Below are 19,343 nucleotides of genomic sequence, written 5' to 3'. Positions count from 1 at the left end.
CACCAGATGTGATTCACTGAGTGTTGGACAGCAATGAAAGCGCTCTGGCAGCCACATGCAGTGGACAAGGAAACTTATCGAGCCAGCTGCCCTCACCACACTGACGTTTCCTGTCTTTTGCATTTATATATAGAGAGCTGGTCCAGTGTGATGTGTTCATGTGCATCTCCACCCACTCTGTTTTAAATTTTGGAAGCAACTGGTGGAGCTTTCCGTGCTTTTCTAGCTCCTGTTTTGGTCATATGAGTCCTTGCTATGTCTGTGCTGTGGGAGCTAGTGTGGCACTTTTTTAAAAAAAAATTTATTTATTGAATTTTCAAATACAGTAACAAGTAAATTTTGCCTTTTGTAATTACAGAGCATGAATAAAATTATCCATAATTCGAAATCTGCAATATAATCTTTTTTAAGTGACATAATCTTATACATATTCTGCTCCAAAACAGAGGTAAATTTAAGAGAGGCATCGTATCATGAGCATTTAATTCTACATTTAAACAAATTCTATAGAAAGTAGTGCAAATTAATACCCCATTATCTACACACACACACACACACACAGTCCCCTCAGTGTATGTAGGAAATACCACATTCTGACACTTATCGCAAAGTAATCGCAATTTGAAGTAACTTGGCTCTTCGCATAGGTATTAGCACAAATTGCGATAAACTCCCTATTACCATAAAACACGCCCCTTTTTCTATCACATGCGATATTTACCGCATTTTGATAAACCCAGGCCCAAATCCGGGAATATCCAAACTCTGTCTTTAAAACCTTTTCAGTCTATTATGAAAGAAAAAATTCATAACATTATCTTTATCTGTAATAAAGGCAAATTGAAGTAACAATGTTCCTCTATTTTTAATTTCAAAAACCTCTTGGGACTTCTGGAGAAGACCTGAAATATTTGTTCTGGCTCAGATAAAACATCCGTGTTTTATTATCCAGGCAGCTAAACTTTCCCTCCAATCTGTCTTCAAGACAAAGATTCTGTTAGTCTGAAATCATTTATTGTACAAGTAAATTCTACTCAAAATTGTTGCATTTCAAACGTGAGCCCCAGGCAAGAATCTTTGGTAACTGGAGATGAGGAAGGAGAAGGGAGAATGGAGTTTCTTGTGTTGCAAGGGTGGGAGAAGAGGAATTTGAGGCTGATTTAGTCCATAGAAAAAGGTGATAAAGGGAAGGTGAAACCCAATCCGTTTCAGGGGGTCACACAGAGCACAGCTACTTGGAAGCAAGCATGGAGCAAAAACTCTCGTCGAGAGCTGCAAAAGGAAATGCCCCCACAAGCTAGATGCAGGGGTCAGGGTCCAATGGCAGCGAGCCTAAGAACCATGTAACACAGGGGGAGCATGAAGGGCAGTCTTTTGAAGCTATAGGGCATCCTGGAAGACTTAAGTTAGGTTGAGTGGGATTCAAGCTCTCCAGATGGTGAGAGAAAGTGGAGGGGGCCTCTCTTAAAGGCAAAGGCTCACAGATTTTTATCATAGGTTACAAACAGTGCTTCAGTATTAAGAATCCTCAGAAGGGAGGACTGCACTAAACACAGTTAAACTACAATATAAACAGATACAAACATGTACCCACTGCTGGGGACAGAACAATATTAATTGAAATTTCTACAAGAGGTTCTCGTACTACTCCTTCTCCTTTTTCTTCCTATATCATCGGATTTTGTTCTTGTTCTTTTTTCTTTATTCCAACGTAGAAAGCTCTCACATTAATATTAATATTCCAGAACATTGTTCTGGAATATTAAGCACCTGCGTTGTATAGCTTTAAATAATTTCAAAGGACTCCATTGCTTCAATATTGGAAAGTTAGTAACTCAAATTCAATGCTCTTACTGAAGTTTCTAGAAAATAAGAACATGCCATACTGGGTCAGACCAAGGGTCCATCAAGCCCAGCATCCTGATTCCAACAGTGGCCAATCCAGGCCATAAGAACCTGGCAAGTACCCAAAACTTTCTATGAAATTCTCCTATTTTAACTTGATTATTCTGAATCTTTTCAACTTGCGTAATGCGTTTATCCATATCACAAATTTCTCTTTGCTGATTTTCTATCTTTTCAGTATTTTCCTTTAAAGATTTATTAGTTTCCATCACCGCATCTGTTAAGTTTACAATTGAAGTATCTAATTTGGCAATATAATTCCATAGTGTTTCCAATGTAATATTAACTGGTTTCAAAGTCACAGTTCTAATAGCCTTAGGTTTTAAGACTATTCCAGTATCCTGCTACTTTTGTAATTCGGATTTCTCTAACTTCAGTGTACTTTCTTCCTTAGGGGTCAGATGAAGACTTCCCAAATTTCCAAATTCTGATATTTCAATTGAAGCCTGAGACTCAGACACTGTAGATATTAATCCTTTAATTTCCCTGTGGTCTTCTCCTAGTAGCTCCAGACTACTTAGAGCTTGAGATTTTCATGGCCCTTCTAACGGGGAAACCCCTTCTTTACCAGGTGGTGGAGGTATTACCGGTGCCCCCAGGCGAGGTGTCTTCCACCATAGTAGGTGGATTCCGCTCCAAACCCACTCCTACAGCGGTCTGCTCTACGGGGAATTCCCTGTGGGGTACCCAGCCACTCCGTCACACTCCTCTGCCCCGGCTCTGCGATTGCAATACCAGAGGAAGGCTTTAGCTTTGCCTTCCTTTTGGTAAGTGGCATGGTAAACTTTTTTAGGAAATGTAAAGCAGGAAATACAACACAGGGGTAATGAGAATACATGAGGAGGCTGTCTTTGCACTTGAACAAAGGATGCTTCTCTTATGGAGGTTTATTGAGATAAGAGATCAGGAAAAAAAAAAAAGTTTAGCCTACCTGAGGCAAGAATCTTTAGGGACTTATACTTCTGAAATACAGCAAGTTAGGCGAAGTCCAGGCGAAGCCAGGCAAAGCCGCGTGCCTCTTAGGCGAACCCTAAGGGGCTAGAAGCAAGCCTTACCCCCGGAATGGCTCATCTATGAGGTAAAAAGTCTCCTTCTCCTCTTTGCCTCCGGCACATAACGTTTTTGTTAATGTAGGTGTGTCTTGGGTTTGAAAACGTTGAGAGACTGGACTATACCACGTCTCCTCCCTGTTTAGAACAGTAATGCTGTTCTAAGGCCCCGTATAATAGTTGCACTGCTGCCTTTTCATAGGTAGGGCTGTTGCTGTTTGAGTTCCAGGCGTTAGTACTGTTGTGGTATGGCAGGTTTACTATATAGGTTCCGAATGACTGTTTTGCAGGGTTTGTTACTTCATAAAGTGTTTGGTTACGAAGGGAGTGTGAGTTACTGAGATGACAAAGAATGATTTTTTTTTTTTTTTTAATGGTAAATAGTAAGGGAAATATCCTAATTCAGCTCAGCCATCCAGTCTAGCCAGCCATTTCGGAGACTATATTCAGCCAATATAGTATAGATTTCTTTTAATTTAGAAATGCATAATTTCTTGAATTTTTTTTTGCAAGCTATCTTCAAAAATAAAAAATATTCAGACACCAAAAATTTCTGAAACATATTTAAGAACATATGCAACACACACATCTGTATGCATACATAAGACAAAAGGTAAATATTTAAAAGTTTGGGGGAAATTATTTTTTAAAACCATACATTTTGGTATAAAGTCCACCGGTACTTTTATCCAAAAGCTATGCACCAATTCGTAAAATAAAGTACGAGTATCTTTTACTTTTGAGAACTGGCCCTGGGGCTTGAGGAGTGCTAAGATTAAAGTCATAAAAGTAGAGAATGCATTTGGGGGAATGGAAATCTAAAAATGCAGTACATGAGTGGAGAGCAGCCTAGTGTTTAGCTCATAAGGGAAGTCAAGGCTCAAAATCCTACTGCCACTCCTTGTGACCTTGGGCAAGTCACTTTATTCTCCACTGCCTCAAGTACAAACAGATTGTAAGTCCTCTCGGGATAAGGAAATACCATTAGTACCTACATGTTATCTGCTTTGAAATGCCAAAAAAACCCAAAACCAAAACAGAATATAAACATGACTGGTACCATTAGTGCCCAAACCTGGTGCCCTCTATGCTAGCGCCCTTGCTGGAAAGGTTGGATGTGCTGCTCTGTGCCTTACCGATGCAGTCAATGCTAGGGGCCCCCTCCGTTGCTGTGTTCGCCACCGGTGCCTCTCTCCGTCTCGATCCAGATATCCTCGGATGAGGAAGAGGCAGCGCCAAGACCATCTCAATGGGAGGCACCACTGATGCCGGATCCCGTTCCTGGGCCCTCCAGTTGCCGCAGCGTCCACCACAGGTTCCGGTATCCTCGATGCCGGCGCAACTGCTATCGGTTCCACTTCGCCAACCATTGGTGCCTGCGCCCCACACTTTGGTCCTCCAATTTGTGGATGGCCCTAAGAAGGTGATGGCGGTTCCTATACATGAGGTCCTCTTAGACATCCTACACTGGCTGTGGGAACATCCAGGTTCTGTGGCTCCAGTCAACAGTTTATCTAGTACATGAACCAGTACAACCGGAATATCGGGAAACAGGTCCAGGAGTTCGCCGAGATCCTACCACAACAATTTCAGGAGGTCCTGGAATCCATCCTACAAAAAGGATTGGAGGCTGGGATACACGAGGTGAGAGCGGCCTTTGACGTCTTTGAGATGGCGTCAAGGGTCTCAGCGGCAGGCATTAGTGCCAGACGCTGGGCCTGGCTAAAAGCCTCAGACCTTCACCCAGAGGTTTAAGACAAACTGGCCGACCTCCCCTGTACAGGAGAAAACCTGTTTGGGGACAAAATCCGGGGCGCAGTGGCCCAAACTCAGGGACCACCATGAGACCCTGCGTTAATTATCTACTACCACCTCTGACCCCTCTTCGGCGACCCGTAGAGGGCCGTGTAGGGATTCCAGAAAGCAGTTTTACAGGCAATGGAGATACTATCCTCCGGCCTCCCGTGCTCGTCCAGCTTGGTCCACCCAGAGAGGCTACCCTCGCCAACAAAGAGCTCCTAGGGCTCAGCCAACGCCCCAGCCAAGCCCTGCAGCTGGCTTTTGACTGGCAGAGCAGAAACCTATCCCCTTCGCCTGCAAAACTACAGAGCAGACAATACAATATATACGCATATAGAACACTTAAAGAATCTTTAAAAAAAAAAAACCAATGCCTTCAATCTCTTTCTAAAACTTTTTCAATCTGTCTCTTCCCTAAGGCCTACAATGAACACATTCCATAACTTGTCCTGGATGCCTAACTATCCAATCTAGTTTTCAGGATATCCATAATGAATAAATATGACATAGGTTTGCATATTGTATCGCCACTGTATACAAATGTCATGCATATTCATTGTGAATATCCAGAAAGCCAGACTGATGTGTGCCTCTAGAGAGGAGATATAGTAAAGACATTAAAATATCTCAGAAGGAAAACATAATTGACCAGAAGCAACAATTTTTAAGTGGAAAGGAAGATTAGAACAAGAGGTTGTGATATTTAACACTTTTATATACCGACGTTCGTGTGGACATCACATCGGTTTACATATAACGGATAGAGAGGAGAAAAAGGAAGAAGGCAGGGAGGAAAGTTACATCATAACAAGATAACTGTTTGAAATAGCCTCAGGCAGGATAAATTTAGAAGTAACAAAGAAATATGTTCATTGTGGGTATCCTGGAGGTCTGACTGGCTGGGTGTGACCTGAAGACTGAGTTGAGAATTCCTGCTCTGAACTATATTTAGTATGGGAACCTGATTTGTTATTAGTTAGAACAGTATCTTTTTCACCACCTTGTCAAGAATCTAATGAACTATAATCAGACAGTTTATCTTGTCAAAGGATGATCTGCCGTACAAATGGGTGACGACATCCAGTGACAATAAATGTGCATAGCTTCTGGCTAAGCTTAGGAAAGCCTAGAAGGGTTTTCTGAACCTGTGCAGATATTCTGCACCAGAGGTGCTCAAAGCAGTCTTCTTTTGCCATGTTTAAGTCCCATCTAAAGACCCACCTTTTTGAAACTGCTTTTAAATCTTATGCTGCCTGCAATCGTTAACTTTCTTTTTTTAATCATTGTCTTGCTTTATGAATACCCCAAGTCTCTTGTCCTGTACATTTGTCTTAGATTGTAAGCTCTATTGAGTAAGGACTATCTTTTGTACGTTTGTTCAGCGCTGGGTACGTCATGTAGTACTATAGAAATATTAAGTAGGAGTAGCAGAAATCTCTCTTTAAAGAAAGTGTGATAGATGCATGAATAGTTTTTCAATGCTTTTGGGGGCAAAAATTAGTGACAGAGCTCAAAAAACATGGGGCAAGGGCGGAGAGAAAATGAAGTTAAAGTCAGATCAAGCAGACTCCAATATTTGGACAGAACAGGATAATAAGTAGACTAGATGAGCTTGTGTCTTCCTCTATCATATTCTGTGTTTCTATGAGAAAATGCTTGTGTGAGATACAGTCAATGTGCACCTGTGTTAATCATATTAGATTTTAGCAATCTTCAATAAACTTCACTTTTGCATTTTTAATTTAATACATTCAATGTAATACCAACAAAAACAAGGAAAAGAATAAATAGAATGTGCTATAATTTGAAGCAATCCTTACCTTTGCCTCATTATATGCTCTACCAGCAATATCTTCTCGACTAGCTTCCTTAGCAACCAAGTTGAAACGACTTAACATTGCTGCCTTGCAAAGACGACTTGCCATTGATATACCACTTTTGAATGGTGAACTAGGAGAAAAACCAAATTAATTTTTCATAATGTTTCAGATGATGCTGAAAGCAGCTTATTTGTTTCTTCTAATGAAAATTTTTTTCACACAGACTACTCAGAAAGCATTTGGACTAATACTAGCAAAAACTTAAGTCATGAAAATATGTGGCACCAAGAAAGCCATATTAGTGTAGATCAGTGATGGCGAATTGCAGTCTTCGAGTACAAACAGGCCATGTTTTCAGGATATCTACAATGAATATGGCATGAGGAAGATTTGCATGCACCGCCTACATTGTATGCAAATCTATCTCATGCATATTCATTGTAGATATCCTGAAAACATGGCCTGTTTATGGTACTCGAGGACTGCAGTTCGCAATCACTGGTATAGATTCTAGAACAAAATTTAACCATGCAACATGTACAACATCCTTTTCAACCACAAAAGGAAGAATTAATAAAATAATCATGTCAAAGTCACATGGTTTCTATAACTAAATTTAATGTTTTTTTTGGATTTTTAAAAACAATTTTTCAATGGGTGTAATTACACACTATTCCCAATACATAACAAACCTATTATATAATAAATGGAAAATATAAATGCAAATACAGAACAACCATTTACTTACAAACATTTACTGGAACAGCAGCATAATACAAATAAAGTTTTCAATATCCCATTCGCACTTGTCATACCATAAAAAACGAAAATATATTTCACTATATAAAAACTGATACATTTATATATTTTTATATCGCATCGTAGTATCCATTACAGATTTCAATTGATTTATTTTTTCTTTGGACTGGGAGTGCAAATATACTATCATGTTTCGAATTATGGTTTAATAATTTGGATCATAATTTAGTATTCTCTTTTCAGCAAAATGACACACATATCATTTTTGGATATGACTGTGCATAAGGATGGTCATTCACTTAGTACCTTGGTATATCGGAAGCCAACAGACAGGAATACTGTTTTCCATTTTCAAAGTTTCCACCCGCATCACATTAAGGAGAACATTCCATACAGTCAGTTTTTAAGATATCACTAGTTATGCTCTTTCACTCCTTTATATAAACAATGTGCTCAAGAACTTTCTTGTAGATTTCTTAATCACGAATATCCACCTTGGTGTGTTAAAAAAACATTTAAGCATGGTTGTATGCAAATCGACAATATTATTTAAATATTATAAAGAACCTATTTCACGTGTGGTTTGCAATTTACCATATTCATCACATATGACGAATATCACATATGCCCCCCCCCCAGCTAAAACCTCCTTAAGAAAGCGAGCCTTATCCACAGCAGGTCCCACCCTATGGAATTCGCTTCCCCCAGATCTCCGTCAAGGACTCTGCCCTCAGACATTAAAAAAAAAACCAACTCAAAACTTGGCTCTTCAGTCAAGCTTTTCCGGAGACTTAAGCACTCTGAAGACTCTACATGGACACTGACAAGGCTCCCCCAGAAAAAAAGCACGCCACTCTCTCAACTTGTCATCCTATGCATTATCTGGGGCCCTCTTTCCTTCATTCTTACCTTCTCTGCCCCCCCTCTTTCTTCGCTAACCCTATACTCAGCCTCTCCCCTTCAGTTTATCTTTAGTTACACCTCAGATTTTCGGACTTTAAGCACTAGCTTTCCTAACCTAGTAACCTATATTATGCACTCTGCTTTCTTCTATATCTATTCGCTACAGGTATTCAGCACATCATCACTTTCGGACTTGTACTGAATCTCTGTTTTTGTTCTTTTGGTTGTAATTGTTCCTTATTTCAATGTACAAATGTTTCAATGTTTCAGATGTTCCTTGTATCACACCCTTGCATCTGTTCTGTTGTACTGTAAACTGGTGTGATTTGTATTTTATACAGGAATGTCAGCATATAAGAATCGTAAATAAATAAATAAATATTAAACAGATTATATTAAAGCATTGGCCAGTTTTAGAATCATTACCAGTTTTTGTGGATAAACCTATTTTCTCCATTAAGAAAGGCCGGAATTTGAGATGTAGATTAATGAGTGGTAATGTCATCCATGAAACATTTTTTGCTCCTTCTGTTAAATGATAATTGATTATTTATTTACTGTTAAGTTCCTCCCTGTTTTATGTAAACCGATTTGATATGGCTATTACCATGAAGGTCGGTATAGAAAAATGTTAAATAAATAAAATAAATAAATATTGTAATAAGGGACAAGTTAGATGTGGGGGTTGTTCAGTTTGTGAAAATGTTTTGGTTATTCGACATTTTAAGCATAAACATTTGCAGTATTCATATGAATTACCAGGTTTATTTTCGTGCATCTCCGATTGTGTCATATATATGTTAAAGTATGCCCATGTTCTGATTGTATATAGGACAAACATAGAAATTAAGCAAAGGATCATTGAACACAAAAGTAGCGTCTGGACCCAGAAGGAAAATGCTCCCCTTGTCACCCAATGGAAATTATTTTCATATACAATTGAGGACATAAGATTTTTTGTGATTAAACAGCTAAAGTGCACATGGGGTGGGAATATTTCTCAGAGGTTGCACCAATAGGAACAACGTTTCATTTTTAATTGGCAGACAATGTCCCCCTATGGACTTAATAGTGATATAGAATGGTCAACATTTGAGTGAATGTAGAGAGGAGGAGCTTTAGGGTTTTTGATCAACATGACTGGTTGATATTTGAATATAAGGGAATGAGGCTTGGGGCGCATATGCATTAGAATGCTATGGACTGAAGATGGTGGCATAGTCTGAGGTCGGTGCGGGAGCTACTTCTTGATTTCTGGGTTTGAAAAGATTTCCACTAACTAATGCCTGCGAAACGAAAAGGGAAAGGTGAGGGTTTACCCTTCCCTACTTTTGCCCTTGCCTATTCAGCAAGAAATAAGCCGCTACATGACCTCACCAGCACTCAAACTTCCAGGAACCAAGGATACTGATGTGCCGAGCAGCTTGGGAGGGCAGCTCGAGCCGGCAGAGGAGGCTTCGCTGAGCCCCAATCACAGACCACCACCTGAGCAGAGAACGAGCGATGGGAGCCCCAGAGGAACTTCCGAAGAGGTCATCCAGAGGCGGGGGCTGCGCAGGCCCGCAAGGAAGATCCCAAAGGGATCTTCCTTGCAAGGGTGTGACACAAAAGATCCCAACGGGAGGAGCACAAAGAAGAATATCTGATTCAACTGAGGGAGACTAAGAAATTAATCAAGTTGGCAAAAAGTCAAGCAGAAGAGAGGATTGCCAAGGAGATAAAATATGGTGACAAAACATTTTTCAGATACATCAGCGAAAAGAGAAAAGTCCAAAGTGGTATAGTGAAATTGAAAGGTGGAAATGATCAATGTGTGGAGGGAGACGAAGAAATGGCAGAAATATTAAACGAATACTTCAGCTCTGTGTTCACTAAAGAAGACCCTGGAGAAGGACCATCTCTACACAACAAGAAACTGGAGGGAAGCGGAACAGAGGAAAATCCATTTACAGTAGATAATGTATGGGAAGAGCTAAAAAATCTGAAAGAGGACAAAGCCATGGGGCCTGATGGGATTCATCCAAGGATACTGAGGGAGCTCAGAGATGTGCTGGCGGGACCACTGTGCGACCTGTTCAATAGATCCCTAGAAACAGGAGTGGTGCCGAGTGATTGGAGAAGAGCGGTGGTGGTCCCTCTTCACAAGAGTGGGAACAGAGAGGAGGCTGGTAACTACAGACCAGTTAGCCTCACTTCAGTGGTGGGAAAAGTAATGGAGTCACTGTTGAAAGAGAGAATAGTGAACTATCTACAGTCCGGAGAATTGATGGACCAGAGGCAGCATGGATTCACCAGAGGAAGATCCTGTCAGACAAATCTGATTGACTTTTTTGACTGGGTAACCAAGGAATTGGATAGAGAAAGAGCACTCGATATCATATACTTGGATTTCAGCAAAGCTTTTGATACGGTTCCGCACAGGAGACTGGTGAATAAAACGAGAAGCTTGGGAGTGAGTGCCGAGGTGGTGACCTGGATTGCAAATTGGTTGACGGACAGAAGACAATGTGTGATGGTAAATGGAACCTTCTCTGAAGAGAGAGCGGTTTTAAGTGGTGTACCACAAGGATCGGTGTTGGGACCGGTCCTGTTCAATATCTTCGTGAGCGACATTGCGGACGGGATAGAAGGTAAGGTTTGTCTTTTTGCGGATGACACTAAGATCTGCAACAGAGTGGACACGCCGGAAGGAGTGGAGAGAATGAGATGGGATCTAAGGAAACTGGAAGAGTGGTCAAAGATATGGCAGCTGAGATTCAATGCCAAGAAGTGCAAAGTCATGCATATGGGGAGTGGAAATCCGAATGAACTGTATTCGATGGGGGGGGAAATGCTGATGTGCACGGAGCAGGAGAGGGACCTTGGGGTGATGGTGTCTAATGATCTGAAGTCGGCGAAACAATGCGACAAGGCGATAGCTAAAGCCAGAAGAATGCTGGGCTGCATAGAGAGAGGAATATCGAGTAAGAAAAGGGAAGTGATTATTCCCTTGTACAGGTCCTTGGTGAGGCCTCACCTGGAGTACTGTGTTCAGTTCTGGAGACCGTACCTTCAAAAAGACAAAGACAAGATGGAGGCGGTACAGAGAAGGGCGACCAGGAAGGTGGAGGATCTTCATCGGATGACGTACGAGGAGAGATTGAAGAATCTAAATATGTACACCCTGGAGGAAAGGAGGAGCAGAGGTGATATGATACAGACTTTCAGATACTTGAAAGGTGTTAATGATCAAAAGACAACGACAAACCTTTTCCGAAGGAAAAAAATCAGCAGAACCAGGGGTCACGATTTGAAGCTCCAGGGAGGAAGATTCAGAACCAATGTCAGGAAGTATTTCTTCACGGAGAGGGTGGTGGATGCCTGGAATGCCCTTCCGGAGGATGTGGTGAAGACCAGAACTGTGAAGGACTTCAAAGGGGCGTGGGATAAACACTGTGGATCCATAAAGTCAAGAGGCTGCCAATGAAGAGTGGGTGACTCGCCAGAATGATGGCTACTGCCTGGAGTCAATACCCTTATTAAATAAACATACACAGGCTTACTGTGACTCCAACATCGCTCTAAGCTTCAACAGCAAGAGGAAATGTGGAAAAAAAGGATTCACACTCACAAAGAGGGGAGTAGCTGGCTTGTTACGGCGGTTACTACCCCAAATCAAATAAGCCTGATACTTCACTTTCAATGCATATACAGCAAAGTTCTCTGATTCAACGGCAGGGGAGAAGAAAAACTGATACTTCACACATCCAGCAGAGCTCTCTGCTTCAACAGCAGGGGAGAAGAAAAGAGGGTTCGCACTCACAAAGCGGGGAGTAGCTGGCTTATTACGGCGGTTACTACCCCAAACCAAATGTGCCTGATACTTCACTTTCGATGCACATCCAGCATGGCTCTCTGCTTCAACGGCATGGGAGAAGACTTATACGTCACGCATATCCAGCATAGCTCCCTGCTTCAACGGCAGGGGAGAAGAAAAACAACCAATAAGGGCTAATAACAGTCTGGGTAAAACAAATAAGCATGGGTGCAGCTTGCTTATTGCGGCGGCTACTACCCCTAACGAATCAAGCTAGATATTTCACTTGGATGCAGCTCCATCACTGCTCTCTACATTAAAGGTGGGGGTGGAAGGGAAATAGAACCAAGAGCTAAGAGAAACAGATAAGTATGAGAGAAAATATGTGTGAAGCTTGCTGGGCAGACTAGATGGGCCATTTGGTCTTCTTCTGCCGTCATTTCTATGTTTCTATGTTTCTATGAAGGACTGGGAGTGGAGGCAGTCAGCCTGAGACCAGAGGAGGAAAGTGGAGAACTGGTTTCGATAAACCCTGCGGGTGGGAGCGAGGAACAGGCTGCCGGCGGTGAGTCCCTGTGAATCCTATCACGGCCTGCAGTGGTCACACTAGATACATTGTGGGACTTAATGGCTGAAATGGTGAGCAATATTAAAGGCTTAAATGAGAAACTGGACACTATTTATGTTAGAAATCAGCAAGACATTCTCCATATTCAAAAACAAATTAAAAATTCTGTGGACAGAGTCAAAATACTCGAAGAGAAAGAGAAAAAGAGTCAAGAGTTCAACGTGACTGTGGTTAAAGATAGAGAGATTTTATCTAGAAGGATTCAGATTCTTGAAAATAACACCAAGAGTTTGAACTTGCGATTTCTTAACTTCCCCAGAATTGTTGGGGAAGTACCATTAACAACAGTAAAACATTTTTGCTAAAAAAGCTTGGCTTTACTGAAGTTGATCTTCCAGTGGTTAACTTATGTTATTTCCTTCCGAAATAAAAAAATGCAAACAGGTCTGAAATGCAGTTTCAAGGGGATCTTACAAATTTTCTTGAAAATTCTGCCTTACAAGTTATTGATTGGGGTACTGTATTAGTAACTTTTTCCAGTCCAATGGACAAATAAAATTATGAAAAAATATTTCAGTAAATACCCCATCATGTTCTTTGATAAAGTGGTTAAGATTTGCCCTGATTTAGCAATAACCACACAGGTTCGGCGAAAAGGCTTTCTAGCCTTTCGCCAAGAAGTTATATCTTTGGGATTCTCTTTTACCCAATGTTTTCCATGTAGGTGCTTGACAAGGAAACAGGAGGATCTCTATTTCTATATGAACAACTAAAAAGCTTTGTGGAACAAAGGAAACTAGCCACTTCTTCAACTGTATCCAGTCAATGAAATAGATAGAAAAGTGCAGGTAAGCTATGTTAAGTCTTTACTTTAAATAATTTTGGATATTATCTCCCTTAAAATTTCTGCCTCATGCTGAAATTTCTAAATTGTCTTATTATTATAGTGGAATTGGCATAATGATAAGATAGTGTTAAACTACTATTGTCAATATTTATATTATTGCTGAAATTGTCAAGACCACGTATTCCTGTTGCAAACTGATGCTTGATTTGTACACGAAAATGATAAAGAATTAAAAAAAAAAAAAAAGAAAGCTATGGATTGTGGTGGCGTTCTTTAATGCTCATTGAAGGCAATGTTTGCTGACAGCTTTTTTGGCAATAAGGTCTGAAAGTGTGATATACTTAAAAACAATTTTGGTTTGGATATGTTAAATACTGGATACATTGATTTAATGTTTTGTGTGTTTGTTGCAGCTGAAGAAGAGTTGTGTCAGGAATTGGTAGTGACTGAAGGTTTCTGGATAGGAAGCTGTAAGAATGCATTATACACAGAAGATCCTTTATGGTATTTTTTCGCTTTACCTTTTTGTGTTGATAGGACCTTATGGTTGGTTATATAGTGAAGGACTAATTTATTTGTTTTTTGTATAGAATGTCCCTCTGAAGAAGCCTGGTGGGGTGAACAGAGGGTCCCTTGTAGGGGAAGCTCGAGCAGGGAAGCTTGAGCGTCCGAGGTGAAACATTATGTGCTGAGAAGAGGAAACCCAAATGGAGAAACATGAGTGTTTGAAGTGAAGCATACTGTGTTGAGGAACTTTCAAAGTTTGCCAGGTTCTTATGGCCTGGATTGGCCACTGTTGGAAACAGGATGCTGGGTTTGATGGACCCTTGGTCTGACCCAGTATGACATGTTCTTATGTTTATCACGAGAAGACTCAGGATGTAGAGAGAAGAATTCTCTGATGTGAGAGAGATCATCCCGGGACATTGTTATATATCTGCACACAAGACGACTTCAACACAGTGATTCATGAGACATTATCCTGATACAATTTTGATTTGAGAAGCTAACAATCTATGGGTATTAATGGTAATAGAAATGTGTAATGGATACTACAATGCAATTTAAGAATACATAAATGTATCTGTTTCATATAGTGAAATACAATGTGTTTCACTTTTTATGGTCTAACAAGTGTGAATGGGAAACTGAAAATGTGTTTATTTGTATTATGCTGCTGTTTCAATCAATGTTTGTAAGCAAATGTTTATTGTTCTGCATTTTATTTATTTATAGATTTTTTATATACTGCGGCACGTTACAAACATCACCTCAGTTTACAATGAACCATAATTCAGCAACAAGCTTTACAATCAATTGAAAATCAAACAAGCCTATATCTAATAATGTAAGTAACAAAAACAATAGCATAAGCATATAGTACAAAAGATTCTAGCCTATGAGGGGGATGTCATCTCTTGAGAGAAACTATGTATAGTTAAGAACTTTCAAACAATTGCAGCAAGAGGAGTGATGGGTTGAAATCTGCTTGGTATAGGGTAATATATTGTATGGGGATACATTAATGTATACAATTTATGTATACAATTTATAATGTATACAATTTAGACAAAATGTATGCATTTACATTTATATTTCCCATTATATGACAGACTTTTAAAAACATTTTATACTATTTTTTTTTATTTATGAATTTTCACATTATTACAAGTATAACTTAATATTTGTAATTAGAGAAGCAGTATAGAAAATACTAATCTCAAAAATCAGATCAAAGAAACAAAATAAACATTCATTTATACTATTTGTTCTGACTAAACACAGGAAAATTAAGAAAATCCTTTCTTACCTGAAAAAGATGAAAAATGAGCAAAAATTTCTATAATGCAATCACTTAGAAAAGGTACAGTGATACCCATGACTTATTCTACATACTGGTTATCTTAATTCCCAAGAAGACTTTTCAACTGTTCAGGGTTCATAAGAGAGTCATCTTTTCCCCCCAATTTGACTACACATCTACACGGGTATTTTAATAAAAAGAAACTCCCTTTGTCTATTTCATCCTTCTTTAAAGCTAAAATATTTTTTCCTGCGAAGCTGGGTATTTCTTACTAGATCAGGAAAAATCCAAATTCTTTGTCCATAAAATGTTTTAGTTCTGCTACAGAAAAAGAATTTCATAATGTTATCTTTGTCAGTTATAAAGGCAAACTGAATTAACAGGGTACCTCTATTTCTGACTTCTATGTCCTCTTGGGATTTTTGTAACAAATCCGAAACATTTATTGATATTTCTATACCTTGCTCTCGATCAGACTTTTCTTCTTCTCTATCTGTATGTATAGTCTGTTTTTGATCTAATTCTTCTTGCCCTTTTCTCTTAACCCCAACATAAAAGGCCCTAACAATCACTGAGTAACATTGATCAGGTATTTTAAGAATTTGTGTAACATAAATTCTTCTACGGCAGGGGAGGAAGTCTGATACTTCACTTTCAACACACATCCAGCATAGCTCTCTGCTTCAACGGCAGGGGAGAAGTCTGATACTTCAAGCAAATCCAACATAGCTCTCTGCTTCTACGGCAGGGGAGAAAGTCTGATACTTCACTTTCAACGCATATCCAGCATAGCTCTCTGCTTCAACGGCAGGGGGAACGTAGAAAGGTGGATCTATATACAGACAATAACCAACAAGGACTGAGTTACATAGTCTGGGTTAACAAAGGCATGGGTGTAGCTTGCTTATTGCAGCGGTTACTACCCTAACTATGGTAGATATTCACTTGGATGCAGTTCCAACACTGCTCTCTACATTAATGGTGCGGGTGGAGGGGAAATGGAACCAAAGGGTTACTAAGAGCCAAGAGTAACAGAAGTATGAGAGAAATAATAAAAAAAAATAAGAAAAAGAAAAAGTGCATAGCTTGCTGGGCAGACTGGATGGGCCGTTTGGTCTTCTTCTGCCGTCATTTCTATGTTTCTATAAGATTTAAATAATTCAATCGGACCGATATGTTTTAGTATAGGGAAATTAGTTACTCCAAGTTTTCAATCCTTTTCTGAAATTCAATTTCACTTTTAATCTGATATTCTTGAATTTTTTCTATACTAACAAAACGGTTATCCAACTCACTAAGCTTTCTCTGCTGATCCTCCGTCTTCCCTATATTCTCCTTTAAAGAGATATTAACCTGTCTCACTTCTTCGGTTAAATTAACAATTAAACCATCCAGTTTTGCCATATAATTCCATAATGTTTCTAAAGTTATGTTACCAGGTTTTAAGATTACAGTTCTAATTGAATCTGATGTTATATGATCTGCATTTTTAGCCTTAGGCTAAACATTTTATATTATTTACCCATTATAAGTGTTTATATCAGGTCTAAACCAGCGCTACAGATCGGGATTAGGTACAGATTGAGACATTTTTTTTTTACTGAACCAAAGAAAATTATTCAGCAGAAATCATATCTAGCCACATCTGACAAACAGACTCAGACAATTTTGAAAGATCATGTATCTTATCTTTGGACAATTCTTAGGTGAGACCAGAAGAAACCATAACCTGTAGAATATCTTTCTAAAGCACTAACATGCCTCCTGGAATTGTGTACTTAGCCAAATACATCATTATGTTTGCATCATCTCTTGCTGTTACTAACCTAAACAGAAAACCAGTCAGGCTTTTGAACAGTGTATTGAACATTGAAATCTAAAATAAATGGAATGAAACAATTAATGAGTTTCTTAATTTTCTTTATTTCAGCTATATAGCTTTGATCAGTTTTGAAGAGATGTTTAAGAATTACATAAAATTTAAAAATCTAAATCACCATCCGTTTCTATACTAAGTACCATTTTAGAAGGTCTACTTTATTTGGCAATTGTGTGTGTACAAGGATAGCTTGTACACACACAATTGCCAAACCCCTAGCAGACATCATTAACTGCTCCCTCTCCAGTGGCAAAGTCCCTGACTCCTTAAAACATGCAGTTGTCAAACCCCTGCTCAAAAAACCTTCCCTAGACTCTAAAGACCCAGCCAACTACCGTCCAATCTCAAACCTACCCTTCATCGCCAAAATCATGGAAAAGGTGGTAAACTCCCAACTCACGGAGTACCTAGAAGACAACAACATCCTTCACCCCACTCAATTTGGCTTTCGTAAAAACTTAAGCACCAAAACACTTACTCTCTCTCACAGACGCCCTCCTCACAGGCCTGGATCGAGGTCATAGCTTCATCATTGCATTCCTTGACATCTCATCAGCCTTTGACACAATAAGCCACACTCTTCTCCTTTCCCGCCTAACAGATATTGGCATATTTATTTATTTATTTAAACATTTTTATATACCGGCATTAGTTGTGGACATCATGTCGGTTTACAATAAACAGGTTAAGCTTGAAAATTACATTTTAACAGGGAAGTCAAACTGGGAGAGGGGATAGTGAAAGATAGCTGAGAAAGGATAGGATAACAAAACATGGTTCCTCAAGATGAGGAAAGGAGTAGAAGTATTGTGGTCTACTTTGGCACAGAGGGATAGCTTTTTATTCTGGGTAGGCTTGGTTGAATAACCATGTTTTAAATTTCTTTTTGAAGTTGTTCATACATGGTTCAAGGCGTATGTCAGGCGGTAGCATGTTCCAATGAGTAGGACCTGCAATCGAAAGGGCACGATCGCGTGTGGAGGAGAGATGCGCTGTTTTCAGGGAGGGCACAAGTAGGGTGCCTGAATTGGCCGTTCTGGTGGGTCGATTGGCCTTAGGAGTTTAAATGGGAAATCTAACCAGTTGGAGTTGTGAGTGTGAATTGCTTTGTGGATTATGGTGAGGGTTTTGTAGATAATGCGTGATGCTATGGGGAGCCAGTGTAAGTCTCTGAGGATAGGGGTGATGTGATCATATTTGCGGGAGTTTGCAATGAGCCTCGCTGCCGCATGTTGCAACATTTGAAGAGGTTTAATGGTAGAGTGGGGGAGCCCTATGAGTAAAGCATTGCAGTAGTCTATTTTGGATGTGATGGTGGCCTGGATAACAGTACGGAAATCTTGGGTGTGTAAGAGAGGTCTGAGTTTTTTAAGCACATTAAGTTTGAAAAAGCAGGCTTTGAGTATGGAGTTTACGTAGTTCTTCATATTTAATTGGTGGTCAAGGATAACTCCAAGGTCTCTCACAAAGGGTTGTGTTGAGGGAAGGTTGAGTTTGGTAGTATTAGACGGGAGGGGGGAAGAGGATGAGTGAGGGGAGATGAGCAGAATCTCAGTTTTGTTCGTATTGAGGGCAAGATGGAGGTTAGAGAGGAGGGAGTTAATAGCTGTGAGGCATTTCTCCCAATGTTCTAGGGCATCAGAGATAGAGTTCTATATAGGGATGATGATCTGGACGTCATCAGCGTAAAGGTAGAACTTAAGTTTGAGGTCAGAGAGGAGGTGGCATAGTGGGGTGATGTAGATGTTGAAGAGGGTGGAAGAGAGTGAAGAGCCTTGGGGGACTCCCTGCTGGAGGGGCTGTGGGGTGGATGTGGAGTTCCCAATTTTAGCATATCCAGCGCAGCCCTCCTCTGGTTCAAATCCTACCTGGCTAATAGAAAATTCTCTGTAAAACTAGGCAATTCAGAATCCACACATTTCTCCCTCACCCAAGGAGTCCCCCAAGGATCCTCACTCTCCTCCACCCTATTTAACATTTACCTCCTGCCCCAATGCCAGCTACTATCTGAACTTGGCCTCAAATTCTATATATATATGCAGATATACAAATCATTATGCCTATACAAGAATCCATCTCCTCTACACTAAAATTCTGGGAGAAATGCCTCACTTCCATTAATTCCCTACTTACTAACCTCCACCTCGCCCTCAACTCTTCAAGACTGAACTGCTCCTTATCCACAAACACCAAACACTCAAGCTCCCACCAAA

At 39.9% G+C, this 19,343-nt stretch overlaps 1 protein-coding gene across 8 annotated transcripts in view; it reads right to left on the bottom strand.

Annotated features, from left to right (window-relative positions):
* The window catches only part of ADAD1 (adenosine deaminase domain containing 1), a 551,435-nt gene that overhangs the window by 63,340 nt on the left and 468,752 nt on the right, over positions 1-19,343 (bottom strand). For all 8 annotated transcript variants that reach the window (XM_029586923.1, XM_029586984.1, XM_029586949.1 and 5 more), the window contains one exon: positions 6,575-6,704. In XM_029586923.1, coding sequence (XP_029442783.1) covers positions 6,575-6,704 — 130 coding nt within the window. The remainder of the gene's footprint in view (positions 1-6,574; positions 6,705-19,343) is intronic.

This window comes from Rhinatrema bivittatum, chromosome 1 (genome assembly GCF_901001135.1).
Source record: "Rhinatrema bivittatum chromosome 1, aRhiBiv1.1, whole genome shotgun sequence".
Lineage (NCBI taxonomy): Eukaryota > Metazoa > Chordata > Amphibia > Gymnophiona > Rhinatrematidae > Rhinatrema > Rhinatrema bivittatum.
The sequence above is the reverse complement of the archived record's forward strand: the minus strand, read 5'-3'. Positions and strand labels throughout refer to the sequence as shown.